Raw genomic sequence first — 24155 nt, 5'->3', positions numbered from 1 at the left:
AGGATCACCACCTCTGCTGTCATTAACAGATCAGCTCTTAGGCAGGTAAGAAGAGTAAAGTCAAAATCTTCAGTAGCATCAGTGCCTTTTTAGGAGCATAATATACAATGATCTAGGAGAACATGTCATTCATATGACCTACTAAAAGTAAAAGTGCTCAGGAAATCCTACATTTGCCTTTTGATTATCTTACAAAAGCCCAGACACCATTGGAAGCCAAATCTCTTAGCTGCTCAAGGCCCATCAATTGCAACTTCCATTTTCAGTCAACAAAGCTCTTTCATTAAAATCACAAGCCAGTCTGGGTTACTACTCTGCAGGCCTTCATCCATCAGCATCCCAAATAAATATCAAGGCAGTGATATAAAAATACTCTGCAAAGAAGATGAGAGTACTTTAACTGTCATCGTCTGCTTAAAGCATATGGCGGTGCCTTGCCATCTGTATGAAACGTGTGATCCTGTGGATATAATAGAGTCAAGATCTCAAGTCATTTTTTGATGTTCTATGTTCCATTGCTTTAAGTGACTTTTGCAGTCTTAGTTGCTGGTAGCCAGTTATTGTGATCATGCCTCTGAGGCTGTTATGCACATTTTTTCTGACTGAACTGTGAAACCACAGCATAAGCATACTTCCTCTTTTTATGATCCAGTGCACTAAGAAACCAATAACTATGTTCTGATGGTCTTCAACAAGCACCCTAGTGGCCTTCTTTACAACATCCTGTAGGATGCATCCAAACCTTTGGTTAATGCATCAACAGTGAAACATCGATTCAGACTACATTTCCCCCAATACACGTAATTACTTTATATGAGAATCTTATTCTTATGTCACTTATATAGAACACTGAGGCATGTTGTACACTGACTATTGTCTGTCATGGTCAGAAGTGTCAAAATCGGTCAATATGTTTTGATATTGATCATCGCAAGTAATTGCTACAGTGGTTTTGAGTGTACTTGAAGAAATGGCAGGCTTAAAGCTTGGCAGCAGAGGTGCAATAAGTCTAACACAGGAATTTCCTTCTCGTTCCTTTCACATCCGTACTCCTGCGCCCATATGGCAGGCAGATATTGTTGTTGGCTTCTGGGCGACAGCATATTATATGCTGTTATTTATGTGCTTTGGGGGGAAGACATGCCTCTTGCAAAGAGCAAAATCATATGCTTTTGCGATGGACAATTCTCTCACCCTGCATAACTCTCAAAAACCCTGAGAGAAACAGGTCAGCAGTGCTAAAACATATGAAGCATCATCTAGCATAGATCAAAGTCGAAGATCTTTCAGAGGTGACAGTATGCACATTCTTTATATTTTTATAGATTTCTGCAAAGCGTATAACCAAAGAATCGTTGTACATACATTACAAAATGTGCGTATTGAGTTATAGTGATGTAGAGTTGGAAGAGAGAACGGTGAAATGCATATGAAACAGAACCCAACCATTGCATCCAATCCAATTTCTCCCTTATGGTTTAAAGAATTTCTTTAAGTTGCAATGGTTACTGCATTGTTGAAATGAATTAAATGAATTCTAAGGGTTATATAAATCAAGCTTTGCCTCAAAATTTCATGAAGTCATACAATAACAAAAGTCTCCAAGAGATTAAAGCATGTGTGCCAAATTCTACATTTTTTGTGGTTTTTACCTTACGGAATATGTATGACTAGCAGCAGATGTTAGCTCAGGCTACTTCAACTTTATCTACAGCAGATTCAGCTACTTCAAGCTCAATTTAACTATTCTATACTGTGGCTAAAGCATGCTTAGGTGCCACATTTACTCCTTAAGCCCCACAGTTCAAGGTTAAATATATAGCACTGTATATCACTATGTGTTTGTGTAGTGCATCAACAGACACTTTTGTTCAGCCCTACTCATCTGTACAAATCATCTTCTGCCCCAAAAAACTAATGGTTTCAACAGAACACCTGCTCACAAATAGTTATGGCCTTCCTTTCCATTGACCCAGCCTTTTCTTTTAGTTCACGCTATTTCTACCAGTCTCTTCATGTAACTTACCAAAACATACTTTTTCTTGTGCTTTTATCCAAAGTGACATTGAACAAATGAAGCTTTGGGATCTGATTTCCAGAGCCAAAACTGCTACACTACCAGTCAAATAGTTTTACTGTAGTAACTAACTTTCATAGTAATTACTGGGACTTTGTGGGGTTCTATGTACCAGCCAGGTCTGAGATATCAGATTTCTCATTTAAAGACAATTATTCCATTATGTTGTTTTCGTTCTTTCGGCTGCTCCCTGTTCAGGGTCGCCACAGCAGATCAACTGTAAATTATCACAGGCTCTATGCATGTAAATTTCCCACTGGGATAAATAAAATATCTATCTATCCATCTTAAAGTTGATTACAGTAAAACTAACATAAAAGGTTGTAATATATAATGTAATATAAAGTAAAGTAATATAGTAATGAGGGTGACAAATATAAGTAGGGATAAAACAAGTAGTCCTCAAAAATTTAAAGGGTTAAAAAGGGTTAACAATTTCATGTTACCCTTTGATAACAAGGAGCACATTAAATGATCTACCATGTTCAGGTGACTTTTACAATAGTTGTAAAACACTTACGTTGGTTCTTCAGAAATGGCTGTATCTTCCTCAAGTTCTATGGCTTGCTTGAACCAAGGTGGCTTCGCTTCAACGGGCAGCTTCTCTGATAAGAGAGCAAATGATGAAACCTAACTGTTTCAGTATTTCTGATTGCTTTTGCTATGCATGACAATTTAAATAACTCAACCATGTAATCGGGCATTTCAGTCAAATAATATCACACACCATCAGCTGATAATGTAAAGATAAGCAGGTTAAAGAGAATGCTACTTACCTGCAGGCTTGTAGCAAGGAACAGGAACCAGACAATCTTCCTTTATGTGTGGTTTTGTGATAGGATTGCAGCCACCAGCATGCAGTCCTCTGTGATCAATGCACAGGACCACTCTGTAGCGCAGACCCTGTCCACAGGTTACTGTGCACTGTTAATGAAAGTAGCCCCATTGAAAGACAAGCTAATTATGTTTGACTGCATTACAAATAAACACATACTGTCTAAAGGGTTAAAAGATGGATACGGTGGGGTACACATTTTTATGGTGTGTCTTGTATCTGGTGTGGATTTAAAACCCAAAAAATACACCTATCTATGGGAAATGGCCTTAATTATTCACAATTTTTTTTTTCATCCGCAGTTTTCACTTAACATTTAAACAGTCAACTATTCATTTTATTGAAGGGGTCAAATAAATAGTGAAAATCCACAAAACTAGGGTGTATCCCTGCATCTGTGCTGAGAAGATTTTCAGAGGCTCTGATGTACATTTTGGACCATTATTGTGCATTAAATTATGACCACAAAAAATTGCAACAGAGCAAAAACACATACAAAAATGAATGGCTTGTGCCCAAGCAAAATACCAACATTAACCAATAACTTATTCTTGTGTCAGCATAAAAAAACAACAACCCTTATATTCTAAACTGCTGAAGAGAATGAATAAGTCAACAGTAAATAATTCAGTAAGTGTGTATTTTTACACATCTGCTACTCTATCATCATATAAATAAATAAGTCACCAGTGAGTAAGCGCAAGTACATCATTATAAAATGGTATAGCCACCAAAGTAACATAAGTTACATACATTAGGTAAGGATTTACATCGTGTATAGTATATGGACTGACCAAAACTTGGAGCAGATGCCTGCATCTGATATGTACAATCTTGTAATAATTGCTTCTTTACTGACAACATGATACTAGAACCATTCGCCTCAAGTCCCATGTTAAAAGAAAAGGAAGAATCCTAAAAACTCTGGATACTTATAAAATGCTTATGAAATGTGTCTTCGGCCAATACAAGCATTTAAAAAGATTTAGAAAGAAGAATAGTCAAGGGAAACAAAATCCCAAGTTTTCACATTTTTTAGAAGGCCACAAATCGGGGTTCATTAATTCTTAGTTATTCTGTTGTGAAAGGAAATTTCCTCTTGAAATAAAGAAACAACACTCACAAGTGATCCCAGAGTGGTTCTGATCATGTGGAGAGGCTGATATTCAGCTCCTTATTTTAGATTATTATACTAAAGATAATTATGTTTTTATTCTTAATACTATTAGATGATTAGCTTATTTTAACTCCAGATTCATCTCTTGTTCCCGTTTGAAGAGTTTTGTGTGTTGAGGAAGTTGCAGTGTTCTGCCCTGTTACTGGTAACAACACAGGCCTGTAATGGTATATATTTCAGTGGGTGCTTCTAGCTTATGATGTTTCATGAGCTCAGGTGTGATGTTTTATATAGTCAAATAACAGAGTACATTAATTGCTGTAATTTCTTCATCTTCTTTCAGTAATTAACACATTGTTAGTGCAGTATAGTGGAAAGCAGTATGGAAGAGATAACAGGTTTTCTGGTATAAAAATGTGAGTTGCAGGAACTCTGGGATATTTAACATTTGCCATGAGGCCCAGTTATTCGAGATATTTAACAATGAACAGCACAAAGCCCAAGGGTGAGCAATTAAGTTCTAGGTATATTGAGGAGGTAAATGACTATTTCTGTTAAAGAAAAAAAGTGCTAGAGCATGGGATAACTCCTTTGGGATACAAACCCAATGCACTTCCTCAAGTTGATTCCCTTACCAGCTACATTATATATTTTTGGTGTGTGGATTTGATGTTTAAAATAGTTTAGATGTAATTGTGTTAAGTGCCTTTAATAGCAGCTCACCACAAGTTCAGCTAGGGACCAACCAGGAAATTTGCCATTTATTTCATTTTAAATGATACACCAGAAACAACACAGTCCCCCTAAAAATCACAATAGTCTGTATTCACATGTTTAAATAATCCTAAAGGTCGGTTGGCTTAGAAACTTTTAGAGCTATATTGAGACATTTGGATTTAGCGAGGTTTTAATGGAGAAATTGTGCATATTGGTATTAATTCCACAGATTTAAATACAGATTATTTGTGTGTGCAGGGCAGAGTTTGTGAAACACAGATGCATGGTTCAGTTGTGTATCAGACATTTAAATTATGTCTATTTTTCTTGTGTGATATTGGCTCAAGTAATTATTCAATATGAAACTTTTGTTTCGGGCTTTAAATACAATCCAACATCTATGCAATACCACTTTATATGTACACAATAAATGACTAAATATATTATAAAAAAAATGTTTTTGCATAGAAAAGATGAACTGAGTGAGTTTGTGTGCAGAGCAAATTCAGCTTCTCCTTCAAACTATAAGCACATTTCCTTTACCAGTGACCACAGTGAATTGGCAAAATGACTAGCATTATTTTATTAAATAATAACATCTTAATAGCAAGCTGAATGATAACATGCATCCCGTGCACTCAGTATAAATTCATGACCTTAATTAACTTATTGTTAAGGCTTTCAGCTGCTTCATCAAGCAGAAAAACTCATGTGCTCGCTCATGTGCTATTTGATCAGGAGCTGTATATTGAGAGTATATTGATATATTGTTAAAGATTTTGACTATTGTTGAATTAACAAAAAGAAGGTCTTTAAAAATGTTTGGCAGAGTATGTTTGAGAATAGAACAGAATAAATGTTAATTACCGGTGACCATTCCTGCGCAGTCCAGGTTGGACAGTCAAACGTGTTACATGGTTGCACGATGGATGTCTTGGATGCATATAGACACTTCCATTCATCTGTGGGAGTGATGTTTCCCTGCATGTCTTCTTCCACACATGAGACGGAACGACTTTGGACTCCCCCACCGCAGGATGTAGAACAGGCAGTCCACGGGCTGCTCTCCCATCTAACATTAGAGATTTTAGAGTTTAATTGGAACTTTCAAGTGTTTTTTTTTTCCAATTCAGGTCAAAAACTTCCAATGCTAGTAATAAACACATCATATTTATCGAAATCACAGTAGAGTTTTAGGCATTAAATTAAGAGCAAGCAGTATTGACATGCACAAGAATGCCTAAATTCCCCAAGCACTTCATTTCTGATTTGCTGAAAGGCCATACTGCAGTCTCACTGGCTTTAAGCATCTACACTGACTACTGCAGGGGGACTGAAAGCCTTCACTGTCTCAGCTTGGCTTCAGGCCCAGTGCGTGCTTCATTGAAATAGAATGTGAAACCTCTGGCTCTCTGCTATTGTGGAAGAGAACTTGAAATGTTACTCGGCAAAGACAGGCTGAGGTGGACTGGAAAGCTGGCCAGGACAAAGAGGTTTTGGGCAGGCCAAAGGAAAAGTGCAGCAGAAGGCCTAGGAGGACGTTAAAGTACATACCGAGGTAGTGGGTGGTAGAGGTCATAGGGCATTATTTGCTTGTAGCCATCACTAAAAATTGGACATTAAAAATATGTAAGGTTACACACAAAGCTATGACATTTGGCTTAGATATAATCCACAGATGTCGTCTTTAATCAAATGATCAAGAACAGTTGCTCGTCTGAGCCTTCAGGTTGTGTAACAGTTTTAATCACCCACCTGGCAGGACAAGGGTCCATGCTGCACTCCTGCAGTCTGGGTTTGGGCTTGACATTCTCAGGGTAATAATGGCAATACTGGTCCACAACCACACGATTACTGCGCAGGTCAAAGCACTCCGCTGAAGTGAGCTGATATCCTGGATACATTAAAAAGAGATGAACTTGCAGACACCCATGTGAACTGGAAGGAAAATAAAACAGTTGTATATAAATTCAAAGCTTTTTACCTCCACCACAAGTTACAGAACATGGGAAGAAATCTGTCTCTCTCCAGCGATGGATGATTGGCTGGTAGTAGATAAACTGCACCACGCTGTCTGTGCCACTGGCATAATGGACCTGTTTAAATGATGGTATGGTTTGAAGAAAAAAACATTTTAGCTACAAATGTCTTACATTTACAAATTTCTTATATTATACCTAAAAGCCCCTCAAAGTTGATCCCTCTAAAGTCACAAATGTAGACTGCCTTTGCCTGTTTTCCATAATGTATAATTATAATCAATCCATTTAGCTGTGAAGAGCTGACTAACAATTCTTTAACTGTGTAAACAAGCTAACAGTTAAGGGTTTTTTTGGCTCACCAATGTATCCTAAGCATGACTGTTCTGGCAGAATCTGTGGGAGCAATCACCTTGATTTTTAAGAAATTTTTTCCATGTAACTTGACTTTGGAAAAAAAATAAATTCACTGAGGACATAGAAGAAGAGGAACAAAGCTATGTTAGAGTTATATAGTCACATGACGCATCAGTATTCAGCATTGTTTTAATCATGCTGTATACAGCAATGTCAGCTGCATAAACAAAATATAGACCAGTATAACAGCATATACTTTATGGATTATGTTAAAAAAATATCCCTTTGAAGCCTTACTCTATGATCAGACATTACAAAGCTAGTATTATCTTAAGGCTGGTTGTCATCAGTCAAAAGAGTGAGACATTCACTCTATCGCTGAGGGGGATTATGGACGTGCCAGTGCTTTCACTAATGCTCATGAACAGTGGGATTTGGCACATAGCCAGCAAGACCCCTGCTCTATACATACACATGCATTTGAAGTACATTCTCCCTTTATATGAACAGCACCGGTGGTTGTGGTTTTGGTCTCTGATAAAGACACCTGGCATTAATTTAACTTTAGTTAATAGTGTTTAGTTCATACACCATGTTGCCAGTGAATCATGTAGTAAATAAGTTCAGGCAAACAGTGTCACACTCTCTGAGGATCTCATAAGATTTGTCTTCACCTCCTTGACACTTAGAAAAGCACAAAAGTGCAAAAACTCAAATATCCAGAGAGTTCTGTTCCCTCTTTTCTAGTTCAAGACCAAGGCTTGCCTAAATAAACTTCCAAGACCTGTCACATTCTTTAGTGGTGACAAAAGTGTTTCATCGAATGGTAAGATATCACTCCCCATACATCCTTACTGAGTCAGGCCTGGAGCTGGGTAAAACATCCACCATCTCCAAAAACTCCATCTACTAATAAAGCCATCTATTGAAAACATACGCTGGCCAATCCTCCCACTCAAAATGCTTAAGCTTCCTTTCGGACTCCTTTTCAGTCCCAGATGGGTTGTGTCACAAACCGTTTGAGAATCTTTGGACCTTAATCATTTACTGGTTGAGGAGAACGAAATTCACCCCATCAAAGAGGTTTTAAAGTCATTTTCAATACAAGTTCAAGATGTTTGTTGCCAGAAATGGTACACTAGAGACCTGTGTACAGAGTTGCATTTACATGGAAAATACATGTAAATTTCAAATATTTACAAAGTTTACCTAAAATGATTACAGGAAATGGTAGTTGCCTGCAGCAAAACAATGCATGATTGTTAGACAGGAGCGAAACAATTCACACACTTATATTTCAGTGGAATCACTGTCTGACTTATTTAAATGCCTTTTTAATTCCACTTTTCTCAGCTTTCCCAAAAACTGTGATATGAGCTGGCCATCTTCCTGGTATCAAATTAGACAATTAGGCATTTACCTCTTCTCAGATATGTGTCTCTGACATTGCTATTTATTGTGTTATTTTGGATGAATTTTTGCGGAGGAAGAGAGTTGTTTTTACTGGCTTTTTCCAACTGTTGGCTGCTTTATTTCAAATTGGCTATTCCATTAAGTATATGACAGCCAGCACATTAATCTAGGGAGCTACTTAACAAACTGGGTAAAAGCAGAGGCGTAATAATTGGTGGGTGGCTGTCAGCCAGGAATCTAATTCATTTCTGGAGGGAGTGAGGGGTGAGTTCACTGGAGAACTCCAATGTGATAAGGAAAACTCATAATTGTCCATGGTACTGTATCCCTCCTCCCTCCTTAGATCTTGCCTCAGTCAGGCACAGAGCATACAGTATTTGTAAAAGTGTTAATTTTTCTGATACTGATCATTCAGCAACTGATTCCAGGAATGTGGAAGTGTATAATGATCCTGAATTAGAGTGATTACAATCTAGTGCCCTTATACATCAAACAGCTTCTCTGAAATACAGAAGATACACTACTAATTTTACAAACTTATTATTGTCTTACTTTGACAGTAAAGTCAGCCTCTAGTGGTCCAATGATTCTAAGTATCTCCTTGTCAGTGAGCTTCTGGAAGTCAATGGCTGTGTTTTGTAAGATGTATTGCTTGGTTCCATCGAGAGAAAGCTCCCCCTTGATCCCCTGCAAGGTTTTACTCTCCAGATCTAGAAAGAAAACCAACAATCTACTGATGGCAAATGTTTTCAAGGTTGCAAAGCCTACACAAATTTAGCATTATGTGCCACTCTACGTGACATGAGTATGAGTATACAAATTCATTTAGTATAATTTAAATTAGACATGGAAAACTTGAGCTCTGTAGAGTCTTTCATAATCACTTGCTCCATAAACATTAATTCATTTTATGAAAACATTAATATTTTTGATTTTACACACATGGCTAGATATATGAAGCTGTTAATGTTCAATTCATAGCACAGCATAACTCATTGCATAACTGCACATAAAATTGCATGTAATGTACTTAAATGAACTACTAGCCTAAACCCCTGTGCACATGGCCATGTGAAAAGTGCACTTCTCTCCTTCTCCCTCACTTACCACAAGAAAACATGGTGGAGAAATGTTAAAGAAACAGTACCTTATCTGCTTTGTATAAATTAATTTGTAGGTGTGTGGTTTTACCCTAAAAACATTTAAACTGCAAGCCTGGGGTTATTCAATCTCATAGAAATTCTTATATTTATGACAAAATGTATAAAAATACAAGATCATTTTATGACCTCGGTGTAAGAACTATTCAGGGAAATTATGTGCTTTGCTAGCTGACTGATTATGTCAGAGATCTGGCAACCCTGATCATACATCACAGATACATCAATTTCCTCATATCCTAACAAACAAATTGAACCCATTAAGCAGGATCTTTTGACCATGACAAATTTCCAAACATTATCGAAGCAACAGGCAACCACAAGACATAACAAATGCGGCTTAACTGCACACTTTTATGTGTTACAGTTTCAAAAACGTAGCTGTCTATGGGGGATTTGGTAGTTTAGTGGTTAAGGTGTTGGCCTACTGTTCGGAAGGTTGACAGTTCAAATCCCAGACCCATCAAACTACCTTAACCCTCAATTGTTTGGTTGTATAAAACCGCTCTGAATAATAACATCTGCCAAATGCTGTTAATGTAGAATTCGTCATCAAATTACATATCAGCAGTATTAATGCCCTCTATACTGCTTACTTGTTTTGACATGGAACTCAATGTAATAAGAATTTAATTTCACATTATCTTGGTTAATGAAATTAGATCTCCTCTTCAGTCCAGAGCATTTGCCCATAAAACTTCTCTAGCTTTGAAACATCAATCTGCGTCTCAGGCAAAGTGCATTTAGCAGATACTTTTAAGGGTGATGAACTCCCACCTTTAGTGTTTATTTCACACATACAGCCAGGGCATTTTGTGCCATATCAAGTTGCACCTTGTCACGTACAGTATGTACATGTCAGGACTTCTATCTTACATTTGTTACTTGGCACACAGTTTAAAAAATCTTGTAATGATTTCTGTACTGTACTCAGTTGTGCTTGGCTCTGTTGACAGGGTGTGGGCTTTCCAGGCAATGGCAGATTTCTTGAAGTGAGTATTGCCTTGCTCCCTTCATAACATGACCTAAAGTCAACCTTCGATTTATGGGGTCTTGTCTTAATCCAGTGTGGACATTTACAAAATACCAAAGTGGGAACAAAAACCCTCCAAGAGCGTAAGTCACTGCCAGCAGCCAGCTGGTTACTATTTTGTTGCCCGCAGTAAGAAATGTGCCAAAAATGTGTTCATGAGAAAAGCAGCTATGCTGCATCTTCAGAAAGGAGCTCTTCTCTGGCTGTGATGAGAATAATGAAAGGATGGAAGACATTTGTTTTAGATTTTATGCCATATTATGCGGATGGTTGCCAACATCTTGACATCATTGATACAATCTTAGGACATCTCTGAATGCAAGGGATTTGCAATGTAAAATAATCTCTCGCTCTTGCTAATTTGGTGTCACCTTTCAGGGTTGAATTACTTGAAAACAGAAAATCTATCATTAATGGAGTAAAAAAAAAACAACTCCTTTTAGAAAAATCTCTTCCTTGCACCACCCAGAAAGTATCAATGAGACTGTGACTCGGCCTTGTAACAATCTGGCAGCATTAAATAATGAATGCAGTATGCATCAGCCTTTAAACTACCAACAGTGTCATGAATTTTTTTTCCCCCTGAAATCCAGCTGTGACAATTCTAGCTGTTTAAGAAGATTTCTTTATTTACAGCCAACAACCCCACCATGAGATGCCCTCTTACTTACACTACATTTAGACATATGCAATACAGTCATATGAAATACAGAGGATAAACCCAACTCTTTATCTTCTCAGTTCTGAATGGAAGCCCCTGGACCTACCAAGACTTACACAAGTGATCCGGGCCTTTCAGAACCAGACGCACATGACGACTTCCATAAGGAATAACAATCACAGTGTCCTCAGCTGGGGGAGAGAGTGAGAGAGAGAGAGAGAGAGAGAGAGAGAGAGAGTGAGAGGGAGAGAAAGAGAGAGAGAGAGAGAGAGAGAGAGAGAGAGAAATAAGGGAATGATTAAAGGGAATGCAAAGCTTTTCATTGCAGTCAGATGTGATCATTAAAATGATCTAAGCTATGCAGGAACACTTGAGCAAAACCAAGAACAATAGAAAACAAAACTAACGCTATGTGCGATGACTGGAATATGGCTTTGCTTGAGTGTTATGCCGCTTGCTGTTTAATAGGGTCGGCTTAGCTTGGGCACATGTCCCGTACAGACTCTGTTGGACTACTCTGTTGGATTTTTTTTAGTTATAATCAACTTTTTTTTTAAACAATGCAACTTTTTTGGCTGCCCTATTTAACGCCCTGACTATTTCCTTCTCACGATGACGCAGTACAAACAGTGACATCAAAACTTTATTAAACATGAATCTGTGTATAAACTGCATCAAGTAGTAAAAGTATGGACCTTAATTGTCAATGGGTTTTACCAGAACTCTGAGTTCAAAACCTCTTTGATAAAGCAGAACAAAATACATTTGCCTTGAGACAGCAGCTATGCCGTGCAGGTGCACAGAGGTTTAAATTATTCACAGGTGGCAGCAAAAAAATAAAAATAAATAAAAAAACCCTGACATTTTTAAATAGCACGTACAACCAAAGCTATTATTTAAACAGCATGTCCAGCGTTTCAAAACATGTAATGGGAAACGTTTAACAATTTATACAATAATATGCAAATCTTCTGCATATGTTAAGACATTCTGCAAAGTAAGGATGTGTTCAGGAATAAAGAAATGAGACTGTTTGACATAAATTAAAAATGTACTGTAAAGGATGGTGTGTTTTGTGGCAGCAAGAAATGTAAATTTCAAATGCTGGGGTTGCCAAGGCAGGTTAAAATCGAGGTGTATTGCTGCTCTTTCTTCTGCTAGAAGCTTGTCTGCAGATAAAAACCTACTTTCAGAAAGCTGTCAAATAGAAAGGAACACAAAGCTCACTGGGCATCGTCATTAGACCTTAGCAGGATATCACAAGATTGACTGTGTATCAAAGAAATAAAAGGCTTTTATCCTTACTCTTTCCACTGGCATGTTGGGATTTGTAGTGTCCTCTCACGAGTCTGCAAGAAGATCCATCTCCGTTACAAACGCCACAATTATCTTCTTTAGCAGTGCTTCCTAACTCATGATCACAGCCAACAATCTGCCAAAAGGAAAAAAAAGAAGACGTCTCAGAGACTGGATTTTAACCATAGCTCTCTTGCGTTTCTACTGTTGAAATCAATTCCGTTTTACGTTTCAGTATGTTTCCAATCAAGAAAATATGATCAAAATGGAAATAAGTGGCTTCAATCTCTATTTGGATGTTAAATGTGTGAAATGCTAGTGGTCTCGACATTCTTCATGCTACATCGTGCATCTTGAAAAGAGAGGCAAGGCAAGGTTAATTTGAATTGTTAAATTGAACCATTACTGATTTAGACATGTTACATTACAAATATGTATTCAAGTGTGACCAAAGCTGTCTTTGAAGATCAAAACCAACATAAAACATCTCGGTGTTTGTAGTTGTCTTGGCACACAGCACAGAAACCACATTGTGACACTTAAATCAGCGTGTACAGGCCTAAGGCTCTGCTGAAGAATCTCAAGATTGCTAGAGCTGTTTTTAGATAGCGTGCAAACCTGACAGGCTCCGCTGATGCACATATCCAAAGATTCTGTGTAGCAGCGCGTTCCATCTAACACCTTTGGTGCCAGCTCTACTACTAGGTCTGTGCCTTTAGCCTTGCATTTGAGGGCACACGGGTTTTCGGGGTCGTTGTCCACTGGCAGCCACTCATAGTAGCGACCCTGGTAGCGCACATCAGCATGGGCTGAACATTGCTGAGCACGGAAATCTCCGGAATCTGGTGGACAGTCCTGAGAAACGAGTCATCAGTATAAGTGGAAGAAGACAAAAAGAAGCAAAACACACCTGTTAAATGTTTACTCACCACGTTACTGCACGTACGGTATTTGATATTTTGCCCCTCACAGGTCCTGTAAAAGTGACAATACAGATGGACATTCACTTAATAAAGCATCTATTGATCAAAGTCATGCCACATTCTCGAAATCTCTTTTAGCTACTCTGCAGACAGCATATCATTAGTAGGATTCAACAAGTCAAATATAGTCTATTAGGAGAGATCCCCTTGACATTTTCCATCCAGATTTAACTTAATGCACTTTCAAGCTGGAGTTCACCTCATGCTTTGAAGCTTAGGGGTGACAAGTGATCAATGAAGAGCACAGGATTATACCAATGGATATATTCGACTTCAGTAACATACGTGAAATTCCAGTGTCACAGGACCCTAGCAGATCTGGAGCAGTGATTAGAGGCTACATGTCAATATTATGATTCATGGACAAGGGATTAAGGCCCTTATACTGTTACTTCAGAGAAGACCATGGATGAGACTATGGAGTCAGAAGCAAAATCCTTAGCACTTGGCAAAAGCATTAAGCCTACGACACAAATCCAGACTGGCGCCTATGCCAAATCAAGCAGTGCATCATGGGCCCCAGACCAACTTTGATGCAAGATGTTTGAGGGACAGACAGTGAAGATATGGACTCTCATGAGAAAATATTACACAGGTGATTCATTTCACGTCTGTCATGAGGAAGGAAAAGAGACTGTAGAGGCTGAGTGTGAGCATTATGGCTTTCCAGGGAAAGTGCAACAATACATCATGACGTCACGCAAAGAGAAAGAAGCTGCAGTGTGATTCCTGGGATATCTGGCAGACACATATACGAAGTTACCACAGTCCCACTTCTTCCGCTGTGCTCATTAAAATAGCACTTCTGAACAGTAGTGCATGAATTCTTTCTCTAACCAGAGGAAAAGTGGAGCTCTGATATTATAAATATATTGCAAATGTAACCACACACGCAAAACCCAACCGTGCATTAAAGTGGCTCACCACATCCAATGATTAATCGATAGAGTAATTAAATGTGTATCAATACTGTAAATGATATTGGAGAACTTTTTGTATTGAATGGTACATATTTGCTGAAGTCATTTAACAAATAACCAAGACTTCTAACTAGTAACACAACAACAACAACAGTGACAGAAAACCTGCAGATGTCTGCAATTACAGCACATGCAGCCCAGGCCAACTCCAAATCTATTAATATGTCGACACATACAAATGCATATTATTGAGCACTACTGTAACAAAAAACACCTAATGTAATGTTTCCATATACACAAACCTTATAATCACATCATTACACTTGTTTATACAGCAAGAAATGTCAATAAATATTTAGTTGCTTTAATCTAACACTGTACATGAAACAAATTTCAACGTGAGATCGTGCTTTCTGTTGTGTATAAAGAACACACACATGGTGGCGTGACATTACTCTCTACTGAGCCGGCCAATGGCTAATTAAAATCATATGATCTTGAAGTTTCTGATCACTCAACCACAATCCTGGCTGAAATATCAGTGAAGGGTCCTATAGTAGTTACATTGGTTTTAGTGTTAATTAAGCTTTCTGTACATGCCATAGGTGATCAATGTATTTACATTCAACTACTTATTATTTATTCATTTTTTTTGTTTTAACATTACAAACATAAATCAGTTCTGGAGAGTCTGCGCTTAGTATAAACACATGGCTTGTCCAAGACTGGACTCTGGAGGTTTGGCAAGGATTTGAGGCAAAACCAAAATGTACTCTTCCAACATGCAACCACAATGAAGGCCTATTATTTTTCTATATAACACATCACTGATTTGTTAGATTTAAAAAAAAGAGAAAAACTTTCTCATTTTTCCATCACTTGCCCATCTTATAATAATTCTAGAGATTCTTTGCACTTTGTTAAGAAAAAAAGTTAGTTCGTAGTAAATAACGCTGTTTCTATTTCTATTTAGTTGAATGATAATGCTAAAAAGAATTCTCCTGTAGGCTTTGATTTATTGTCTTACTAATTAAAACTGATACTTTATAATTAGAGGTGAAATTAAATTTCATGATTTGGCCAGAAAGGAAGTGGTAGAAAAAGCTGGGTTAGAAAGGGTATAAAAAAGGGTATAATAAACGATAGTTTATATGATTGGAGATTGTATGTGCATGTGTGTGGGTAAGATGATGAGAGTGTTGGAGCTGTGGCTTCTAAGCATTGAGATATTTAAAAGAGTTTGAGGCACATCCATGTGTGTACTGGTATGAAATCCTGCTAATGTGTGTGTTTGTGTGAGCGTGTATATTTGTGTATATCCTTCATGCCTTCTTGTGGGAAATATGGGAGAGGTGTTGCGAGAGTATTTACAATTTTCTCTCAGTAGCACATAAAGACCTTGTGCGGTTCTTTTAACAGGGTTTTGATCTGCAACCAAAGTCAGGGTAACTGAACTCCATTCCCACGCAAGGACTGCTTGCTGTACCCAAATTCCAAACTCCTCACCCCCAATAAGGCCTGTCAGTTCACACAAACACCCCCTGTGCTTCAAATCCTGACCGCAACTCCTCGTAAAGAGCTGAACCTCAAACAACTCTTAACACGAAATCACAGGGGTCAATTTTACTGCCATTTCAATTTGAGGTTTGCTCAACCGAGCAGCTCTCACTCTCACAGCGAGGCTTTAATGAAAAGAGTTCTGTATCATCAAACCACAACGCGAAACACTGCTTCATCTTGGAGCGAGGAGGGAAAGGTTTGCTATGCCAAGCAGAGCCATTTTCAGTTTGTAAAGAAGCCATATAAAGATTAACAGACGCAGGCAATGTAAAGTCCAATAACATTATTATGATCCCTGTGCAGGTCATATAGTGAGACCAGAAAGAAATATAAGATTCAAAGTATGGGCCTGGAGTAATATAACATCCTATTTCACCTCAGCATGGTTGGCGGCAATACAACGGCCCCGTAGGTGTGATGTATCCTACATAAATAACCCTGTCACATTGGCAGGTATCAAGACGAAAAGGTAACACAGACTTGACCCCCTTGTCGAAGGGCTTATGAGTATTTCTTTTGTGGAGCTAAGCTTTATGCAGATCACAAAGCATGAAATCCATGAGCTCACTGCACAAATATTCCTCAGCCAATAAAAGTGACATCTATATAGAAAGCAGTCTCATGTGTCATATCATTCTTTCTACTACTCACTTCCTGACTGTGTGCACACCCCCAATTCCCCTTCCTTAATTGAATTTCTTGAATCACCATTGTACGAGGTGGGTCGTGATTTGCTGGATAGACTTTCTTTGCTGTCGATAATCAAGTTTGCTTCTTTCACCAGCTATGTCATCTCCTGAAATACAGACAATGCCTGGAGCCCATATGCCTGGAAAATGCAAGCAAGAGAGTGTGTTTCCTGACCCACAGGGAGTGTTTAAAAGTCAAATAAAATGTATTTTGAGCACTTCTATTACACCCCATGGGAGAAGTTTTCTTGCAGAGATTTACTTGCATCATTAGAAGCATGTCCACGTCAATTTAGGCCATATTAAACCATGTAGTGAGAAGGACTCACTTCCATTTCATTGAAGGATATTAATGGGAACCAGTTGAGTGCTCTTATAATTGAAGGATTACACCTGACTCCTTTAAGTGCCTTCTACAAATTATCCACGGATATTCTCATTATGGTGTCATTTTCAAGGGACATCAGGGACTTCATACATTAAGCATTAATTCATTTCCCAAAGGGTGAGTCAAAAGGATTCCTTTACTATGCACTGAGTATAGTTACTTTGGATTGGATGACTACGTATTAAAATACAAGAAGATATTTGCACTAGAATAAAAACCTTACAGAATGACCATATTTACAATATTAAACATTTATCCAATGTTTATCATCATGAAATAGTTATATATCAAATAAAATTTCTTTAAGACTATACTTGGATATATTTACAAATAGAATTTTTCTAATTTCGAAAAATTCAGTACATATTAATGACAATATTTTTGCTGTGTATATATATTTTTTTGTTATGGGATATATTGATATTTCGTACTTTTTACTGATGTAGTTACATTTGTTTTTATGTAGCCCAAATATGCTTTGAAGACTGACAGAATTTATGAGTTTTAACAGGAGTCTCTTCATCATAGAATGAGCTCAGCAACAGTATAAGGAAGTTGCTTACTTGGAACTGAGGCAGCGTCTGAGAGAATAGGAAGCTCCTCCACCGCAGGTGCGTGAACATTCGCTCCATGTGCCCCAGGCATCCCAGAGAGTGTCTCTGTCCTCCTCAGACCGTGCTGTCCTTGAATTCTAGAGATTGTGGCAATAGGAGCGGAGAAGGAGACAGAGTTGAGAAAGAATTAACACAATGTTCATACTTATAAATAAATAATAAATGTGTGTGTATGGTGTATAATGAACATGTATAAGTTCAGTTGTCATAAAATCTTCATTCAAAGTTCACACACATTCCCCCCCTAATTCTTTGGAAGTGGCATGCAGCCACAATATCCACTCCTCTTCTCCAGTGAAGCTTAGCAAATTTCTACATTCACCCTGTCAACACTTTTAACTCACTCCTCGATTAGCAAGGTGAGGACAGACGACCTATCTGGTTCATAATATAGTTCTTTACAATACAAGCCATCACTGTCAAATCAGATCCAAACTGTTACTACAAGTGGCAAGGGCATGTGAGGCACCATTGTGAGGTCAAATGCTTTAACTACCTCCAACTATACGGCTTTAAATTAGTGGGCTGACACTTCAGCCAAAAGTTTTGCTGAACACTCGTTACAGGGTTAGGGTATGCTGGAGGAGTGCAGTAAAGAATGTTCAGACAACATCAACAGTGGTGGCATGAATATAAGGGAAGGTGGATGGCAGATTCTAACTGCACGTATCAGCTGTTCACTAAAAGTCCTCATTTACAACTCCAGTGCCCAAGGTATTTTTGACAGATATGAACCCATGCTCTATTCATGAGGCAGCATGTTCAGCAACCTATTTGAGTTTATAGAGTTACCACTGCAAGGGAAATGCACAAATGCTAACAGGGCCACTGGGGCAGGAATCATGCTGCCCCATACTTAATTTTATTTATGCATGAAGGAGAGGCAGTGGACAGGACAGTTAATGATATTAATTCTTCTGTGTTTGTGTCTGACATTGGCATTGGGAACCACACCTGCTGCATCAAACACAATTTGAAATAAGGTAATTTGAGCACAGGTTCAAACACTGCCCTGTTTTAGTACATAATTTTCAGTCCTCTCCCTAATTAGAAATGATGTAATTAGCCATTTTAATCTACATGGCTATCTACATAACTAGCTGTGTGTGTTTGGAATGCAATCATCAGCAGCTTGAAACCTTCATGTTAACATGATCAGAGGAGAGAAGGCAAGCCAGTGAAAATAGGGAGGTGTCTATCTGAGAGTGAATGGAAGATGAAAACCTCTAGTAGGAAATAGACAAAACTCTCATGTTTCCCTCAGCTTATTTCTGTCAGGCATCAGAGTCATCCACTTCAGTGTGAAACACTACGCCTTTCTTAACAAGTTCAAGCCTATTTTTTCCCCCCTCATGATAATTGTGGAGAGAGGAGAATTTCACTCAGAGGATATATGAGATTGGACTCTGGTTCCAAGATCAATATTATGAGAACTTGAATTCAGCACTTGCAAGGACAATGTGCATCTCAGGCATGCCGTGACAGCCAATGAAGCAGCGGCTTCATAACTGGTTCAAAGCCAAAGATCACAGATCAAAAAGTAACGCTATTTTCACATGGGACTCATCAAGCCGTAGAATATTTCACCTCATTTGGTCAGTTATGAAACAAATGAAACAAATAAGAGAAAAGTTGTCACGCGCTCAAGTGGGACTCATCCACAGACAATAAGATGCAAGTAGAGACATGTGTGTTGTGTTTAGAGAATCGTTAGTCTCTTACATCACTATGGTGACAGTAGACAGCCAGGCTAAACCAAGATTCAGAGGGAACAAAGAAATGCCTCAACCTGTGATTGATCTAAAGCTGTGCTACTCATAAGTGCTCTCTGGAGTGTGGAAATGTCCCCAGTGAACTTATTGTTACTCACTAGTTCTCACAAGAATAATGGACATTTCAGCATCAGCCAACATCACAAATGGGGCTATTTAAGTGCACAAAAGAGCAGAGGGAATGTATTTAAGGAAGCTCCCTTTGCAGGATTACACCCATGATGGCAGTCAGTGCTAGTGTCTAGGGTGGGACCAAAGGATGAAAAGGTCCTGTGAAAAACACCTGCTCTGAAATACCCACTGAGCTGCTCAATGGTTTCTTTAGCCATGTAGCAAAAATAATGGAGCATTTCTATCCCCAGACTGAACCTGCTAAGCAAAAGCCTGGCAGGGTCTTTGGAAAAAATACATCAAAGTATTGGCTCCATCCCAGAAATATGGCATCCTGTTTAGTTAAGGATAAAGAATAACCCTCACAAAGAAAGAAGATACAAGATAATGACATTGCTAGTTTGTTTCCGTTGGGCAAGGAGCAAAAACACTGCATTATTCATATGCAGTTCCAGATTAGTCAAGGGGGAATACCACAAACAAATCAAACTCTTGCAATACTACAGGCAATAGAGGAGGTTAGCAAGATCTAAACATGGCTGATGGAGAACAGAGAAAGTCATATTAGCAAAGGACTGTTTGAAATGACTTAAGCTAAGGCAAAATTTGAATAAATAAACCTCTGGCTTGCCTCTTTCCATGTCCAAGTTGCCCAGTTTCTTTTGAAAGCAATCAGCAGATATGCAAAGTTACTATTGCATGCTAAATACACAACTGCTAACAGGGCTACTGGGGCAAGAATCATGCTGCCCCATACTTCTATTTTGTTTGACTTTTTGTTTACGCATGGGGGAGGGGAAGTAGACATGACAGTTAATTATCGTACCTTTTCTGTGTTTGTCTCACAAACTGTAAAATCACACCTGCTGCATCGACCAATACTGTACTTAAAAGCTACTTATTTGACAAAGATAACAAAATGCAGCTAAAAGCTAAAATAATATCGATTCTGATCTGATTTTTCTCAGCATTCACTGTGTTAACAGTGTTAAAACTACACTGATATTGATATCAAGCACTTTGAGGGTGAATAAAGCCTGCTTTCATAGCTTATTATAGTTTTCATATCAGAATCTATCAGGAGAATAGGAATATGTATATTTTTGTACTGCAATTCTCACCTGCCAATCAAACTGCTTTATTTGTATGCTATGAGTGGAATTCTTTAAATGTTATCACAAGTCATTCTGACTTGAATTAAATCTGTTAAAACTACTACAGGATGCAGCATGTTGGTGCAGGATAATGACTGACTGACTGACTGACTGAATGACTGAAAACATACTACAACGGAAGGTAGGACAGCTGTTGGCAGATTTGTAGTCATTTCGGAGCAAAGTTATGGCTAACAAAACATTTCACAAACAGAAAAAGTATTTTAAAAAGTTCAATCACAGTGTATTCAGTTTAAAATACTTTTTCTGTTTGTGAAATTATTTTGTTGGTCCTAACTTTTTTTTCGAAATGACATTGACTGTGTAAAACTTTGCACATAACATATTCAGTTACACATATTCAGTTGCAACAAAGGATTTCTTAGTGTTCGAGCACATAACACTGGATTTCTTTATACTTAATGATTTTTGTCCTCTGACTTACTGGGATTTCCTAACAGTCACGCTGAATTGTTCTCATCATGAGCTTGTTAAAAGCCAGTCTTCTTTTTTATTTTAAGGCCTTGATAACATATAATGTCCAGAATGTGATTTGTTTGATTTACAGTTATTTTTCTAAATCTAAAATGCCCAACCTGTCACTATAATAAAGTCCCTGGATCCTTTTTACTGCTTAGACACATTACACCGTGCCTCCTCATCAGTCTGTTTTCACTCGAGCCCTGGCTGATTATTCCAGTTGGGACCATGCTGATTCTTATGAATGTGAGTTTATGATATTGTGATGAATTTTTGCTTTCTGGATAACTTGAAGATTCCTAACAGCATCATTTTAGATTAATTATGTAAAGGTGAAATGCCTGACGTTCCCAAACCATGAGTAAATACTGGAGACTTGGCTGGAGAGGACCTGTCGTTAGCTGAGCTGTGAATGTGATGTAGTAGATTTACTTGTGTGCAAAGGGCAGCCATTGACAGCCTGTAGCCTCCAACACAAAGCTCACTTTCACAGACCTTGGGTTACATCAATATACACAGTATGAGCTATTTAATTGAGAGGTCATCTGATCACCTCACATCTGTTTAAACCCTTGTGTCTGTCCAAGTGCCATATACTGTATTTGTGTATTTTACAATCTCCTTTTTTAATAAACTGTCTTGCAAAAACTTCCAACCAATAAAGACATCAGTTTTATCAGGAGACCAGCAGCAACATACCTTTCCTTATGGAAAATGACTGTAGCAAGTCTTCATGGAAAAAACATCTCCATCATATATAAAAATTAACCTTCATACAAACACAACAAATGCAGAAGACATTCAATCATCTAATGCAATCTTTTAATAACACTTAGCTTTGTTGTCAAGTAAAGACCCACTCAACTGAGGCTCCAACTTACATAGAAAACAATAAATGAAAAGGTAAGAAATATCTGAAAATCACTCTTGTGAAGTGAGTAAACAGAAATAAAGTTAAGGAACTGTACCAGAAGCACAAGAGAAGCCAGCAACACAACAGCAGCAGTGGGTTGGTCCATGCCTAGAGAGACGCGGAGAGACTAGCACACGTGTGTGAGTGTGTGCAAGTGTGTGTAAGTGCGTGCAGAGCGTTTAGAGCTCCGCTCTCAGTGCCTGATAGAGCCGATGTGACTGCAAGTCTCTGTTCCAGCACTCTCTCTCTCTCTCTCTGCTTCTTTGCTTATTTCTCTGCCTTTTTCAGAGCAGTCAGAGGGGTGCTTTGAGCCCCAAGAGCCTCTAGGTCCAACCTGCCAACCAATCAGAAGAAGCCTTAGCCGAGTATGCTAAACCAAACACAAAACTCGGGTCAGCTATAGTTCCACTCACTCATACACTTTCTTCCTCTTCCCCTTCATTTCTTGCTTTCTCCTTATTCTGACGCTTTACCTTGTTTGTTTTTCCTCTTGGATTTTTCAGGTCCAGCCACTGTTTTTCATCTCAGCCTTTCATCATCTATCTACCTTTCTCTCTCCTTCTGGCTTCTGTTTTCTCACTCCAGCTAATCTTAGTTTTGGCCTGGCCTCCAATATCCACAACCCACGTACAATGGTCACCTTGGAAAAACTATTGAATGACTAAATCACAAAAAATTCCCATATCCAGATCCACGACCGCAGACATTCTCTTGCATTTTCTTTGTATTTCAACCCAAACCCTCACTCTGCAGTTCATCTTATGTGATCTGTACAAATGAGATAAAACAGTGCCATCAAAAGATTTAAACCTAAATCACAGCAATTATGTTCTTTTTTTTCACTTTGAAGAAAAACAATCTGTGGACTTCAATGAATCTCTTTAAAAACATCTGCCTAGCGAAGTACATTCAGGGAAGGAAGAGATAGTCATTCCCATATGTGTCTCTGGAGGACAGTACCAAGGACTTTAAAATATGATTTATGGAAAAGAAGTCGTACTAAAAATATGATCGATTAAAAAGGATGTCTGATGATAATCCCTGATTCTTCTATACTGGCGTTCTATACAACATAGTAGTTACTGAATATTTACTGACTAGTTTGCTGAGTATATTACACCATTATTTTAGAAGAATATATAAAAATACACTTTAACCCATTAAGAAAATTGATTGTTGAAAATGGACCATTCTGGACTGACCAGTAATAACCATTATAACATTAATGTGGTGAAGATATTTTGTCATTATCACTGTCCTTTCATTAACAGCAGCTAATGATTCAGGTCCATCACATTAAACCATTACCATTATTGTCTTGTCTGAAACAGCGAAGACACTGCAGATTTATGTAAAGACATTTCTCCATCAGTCTATCATTTGTATCACAGCTTGTTTGACTGATGCCTGGGATTGGAAAAATGCTGTGTAGTTGAAAACAACTTGAATGCCAAGTCAGTCTGCAGCTAGAGTGAGGGCAGAAATTTGTCATTATATCTTAATCATCAAAAAGGTCTACAAAGCTTATTAACATTAATTTAAGTAGATGAGGTCATGCACAGGAGAAAAGTGATATCATCTTGTATATGTATTTCAAGCAGTGCATGAATAAGTATAACCCAGAAATAAAGTAGAAACTTTCCTTATTTTTGAGTCATGTCATGCCTCCAGTTTCCATGCATATTTTTATGCATCTGAAGTGAAACAGATTCTGCAAAATTCATTTTCAAAAAAGCTGCAGGGTTATCAAATTAAGAGAGGAGGAAATAACAACTCGTTCCAAAACAAATATTTAGCAAGATTATTCACAGCAGAGCGCAGCATAACAAACCCTTTCATCCTAAACATACAACCGCTCGCCCAATCACCCAATCACGTACCTGTAAGCTCACCAAAATAAATGAATGATGAATGAATAGTATTAAA

At 38.1% G+C, this 24155-nt stretch overlaps 1 protein-coding gene across 5 annotated transcripts in view; it reads right to left on the bottom strand.

The window, feature by feature from the left end:
- The window catches only part of LOC131355860 (ADAMTS-like protein 1), a 102204-nt gene that overhangs the window by 14545 nt on the left and 63504 nt on the right, over positions 1–24155 (bottom strand). For 2 of the 5 annotated variants that reach the window (XR_009204954.1, XM_058394390.1), the window contains exons 3-14: positions 17749–17876; positions 13575–13620; positions 13264–13500; positions 12655–12781; positions 11466–11540; positions 9048–9205; positions 6731–6842; positions 6502–6640; positions 6301–6351; positions 5614–5818; positions 2854–3001; positions 2598–2682 (exon numbers count right to left, since the gene is read on the bottom strand). Coding sequence is in view for 4 of the 5 variants with exons in the window: in XM_058394390.1 (XP_058250373.1) it covers positions 2598–2682; positions 2854–3001; positions 5614–5818; positions 6301–6351; positions 6502–6640; positions 6731–6842; positions 9048–9205; positions 11466–11540; positions 12655–12781; positions 13264–13500; positions 13575–13620; positions 17749–17876 (1511 nt within the window). In the remaining variant the exon portion in view is untranslated. Of the gene's footprint in view, positions 1–2593; positions 2683–2853; positions 3002–5613; positions 5819–6300; positions 6352–6501; positions 6641–6730; positions 6843–7087; positions 7138–9047; positions 9206–11465; positions 11541–12654; positions 12782–13263; positions 13501–13574; positions 13621–17748; positions 17877–22284; positions 22510–24155 lie in introns of those variants that run through there. The other 3 variants (XM_058394391.1, XM_058394395.1, XM_058394394.1) reach the window with 3 other exon arrangements.

Source organism: Hemibagrus wyckioides, linkage group LG07 (assembly GCF_019097595.1).
Source record: "Hemibagrus wyckioides isolate EC202008001 linkage group LG07, SWU_Hwy_1.0, whole genome shotgun sequence".
Taxonomy (NCBI): Eukaryota; Metazoa; Chordata; class Actinopteri; order Siluriformes; family Bagridae; genus Hemibagrus; species Hemibagrus wyckioides.
Note: the sequence above shows the minus strand (reverse complement) of the source record. Positions and strands in the feature narration are given on the sequence as shown.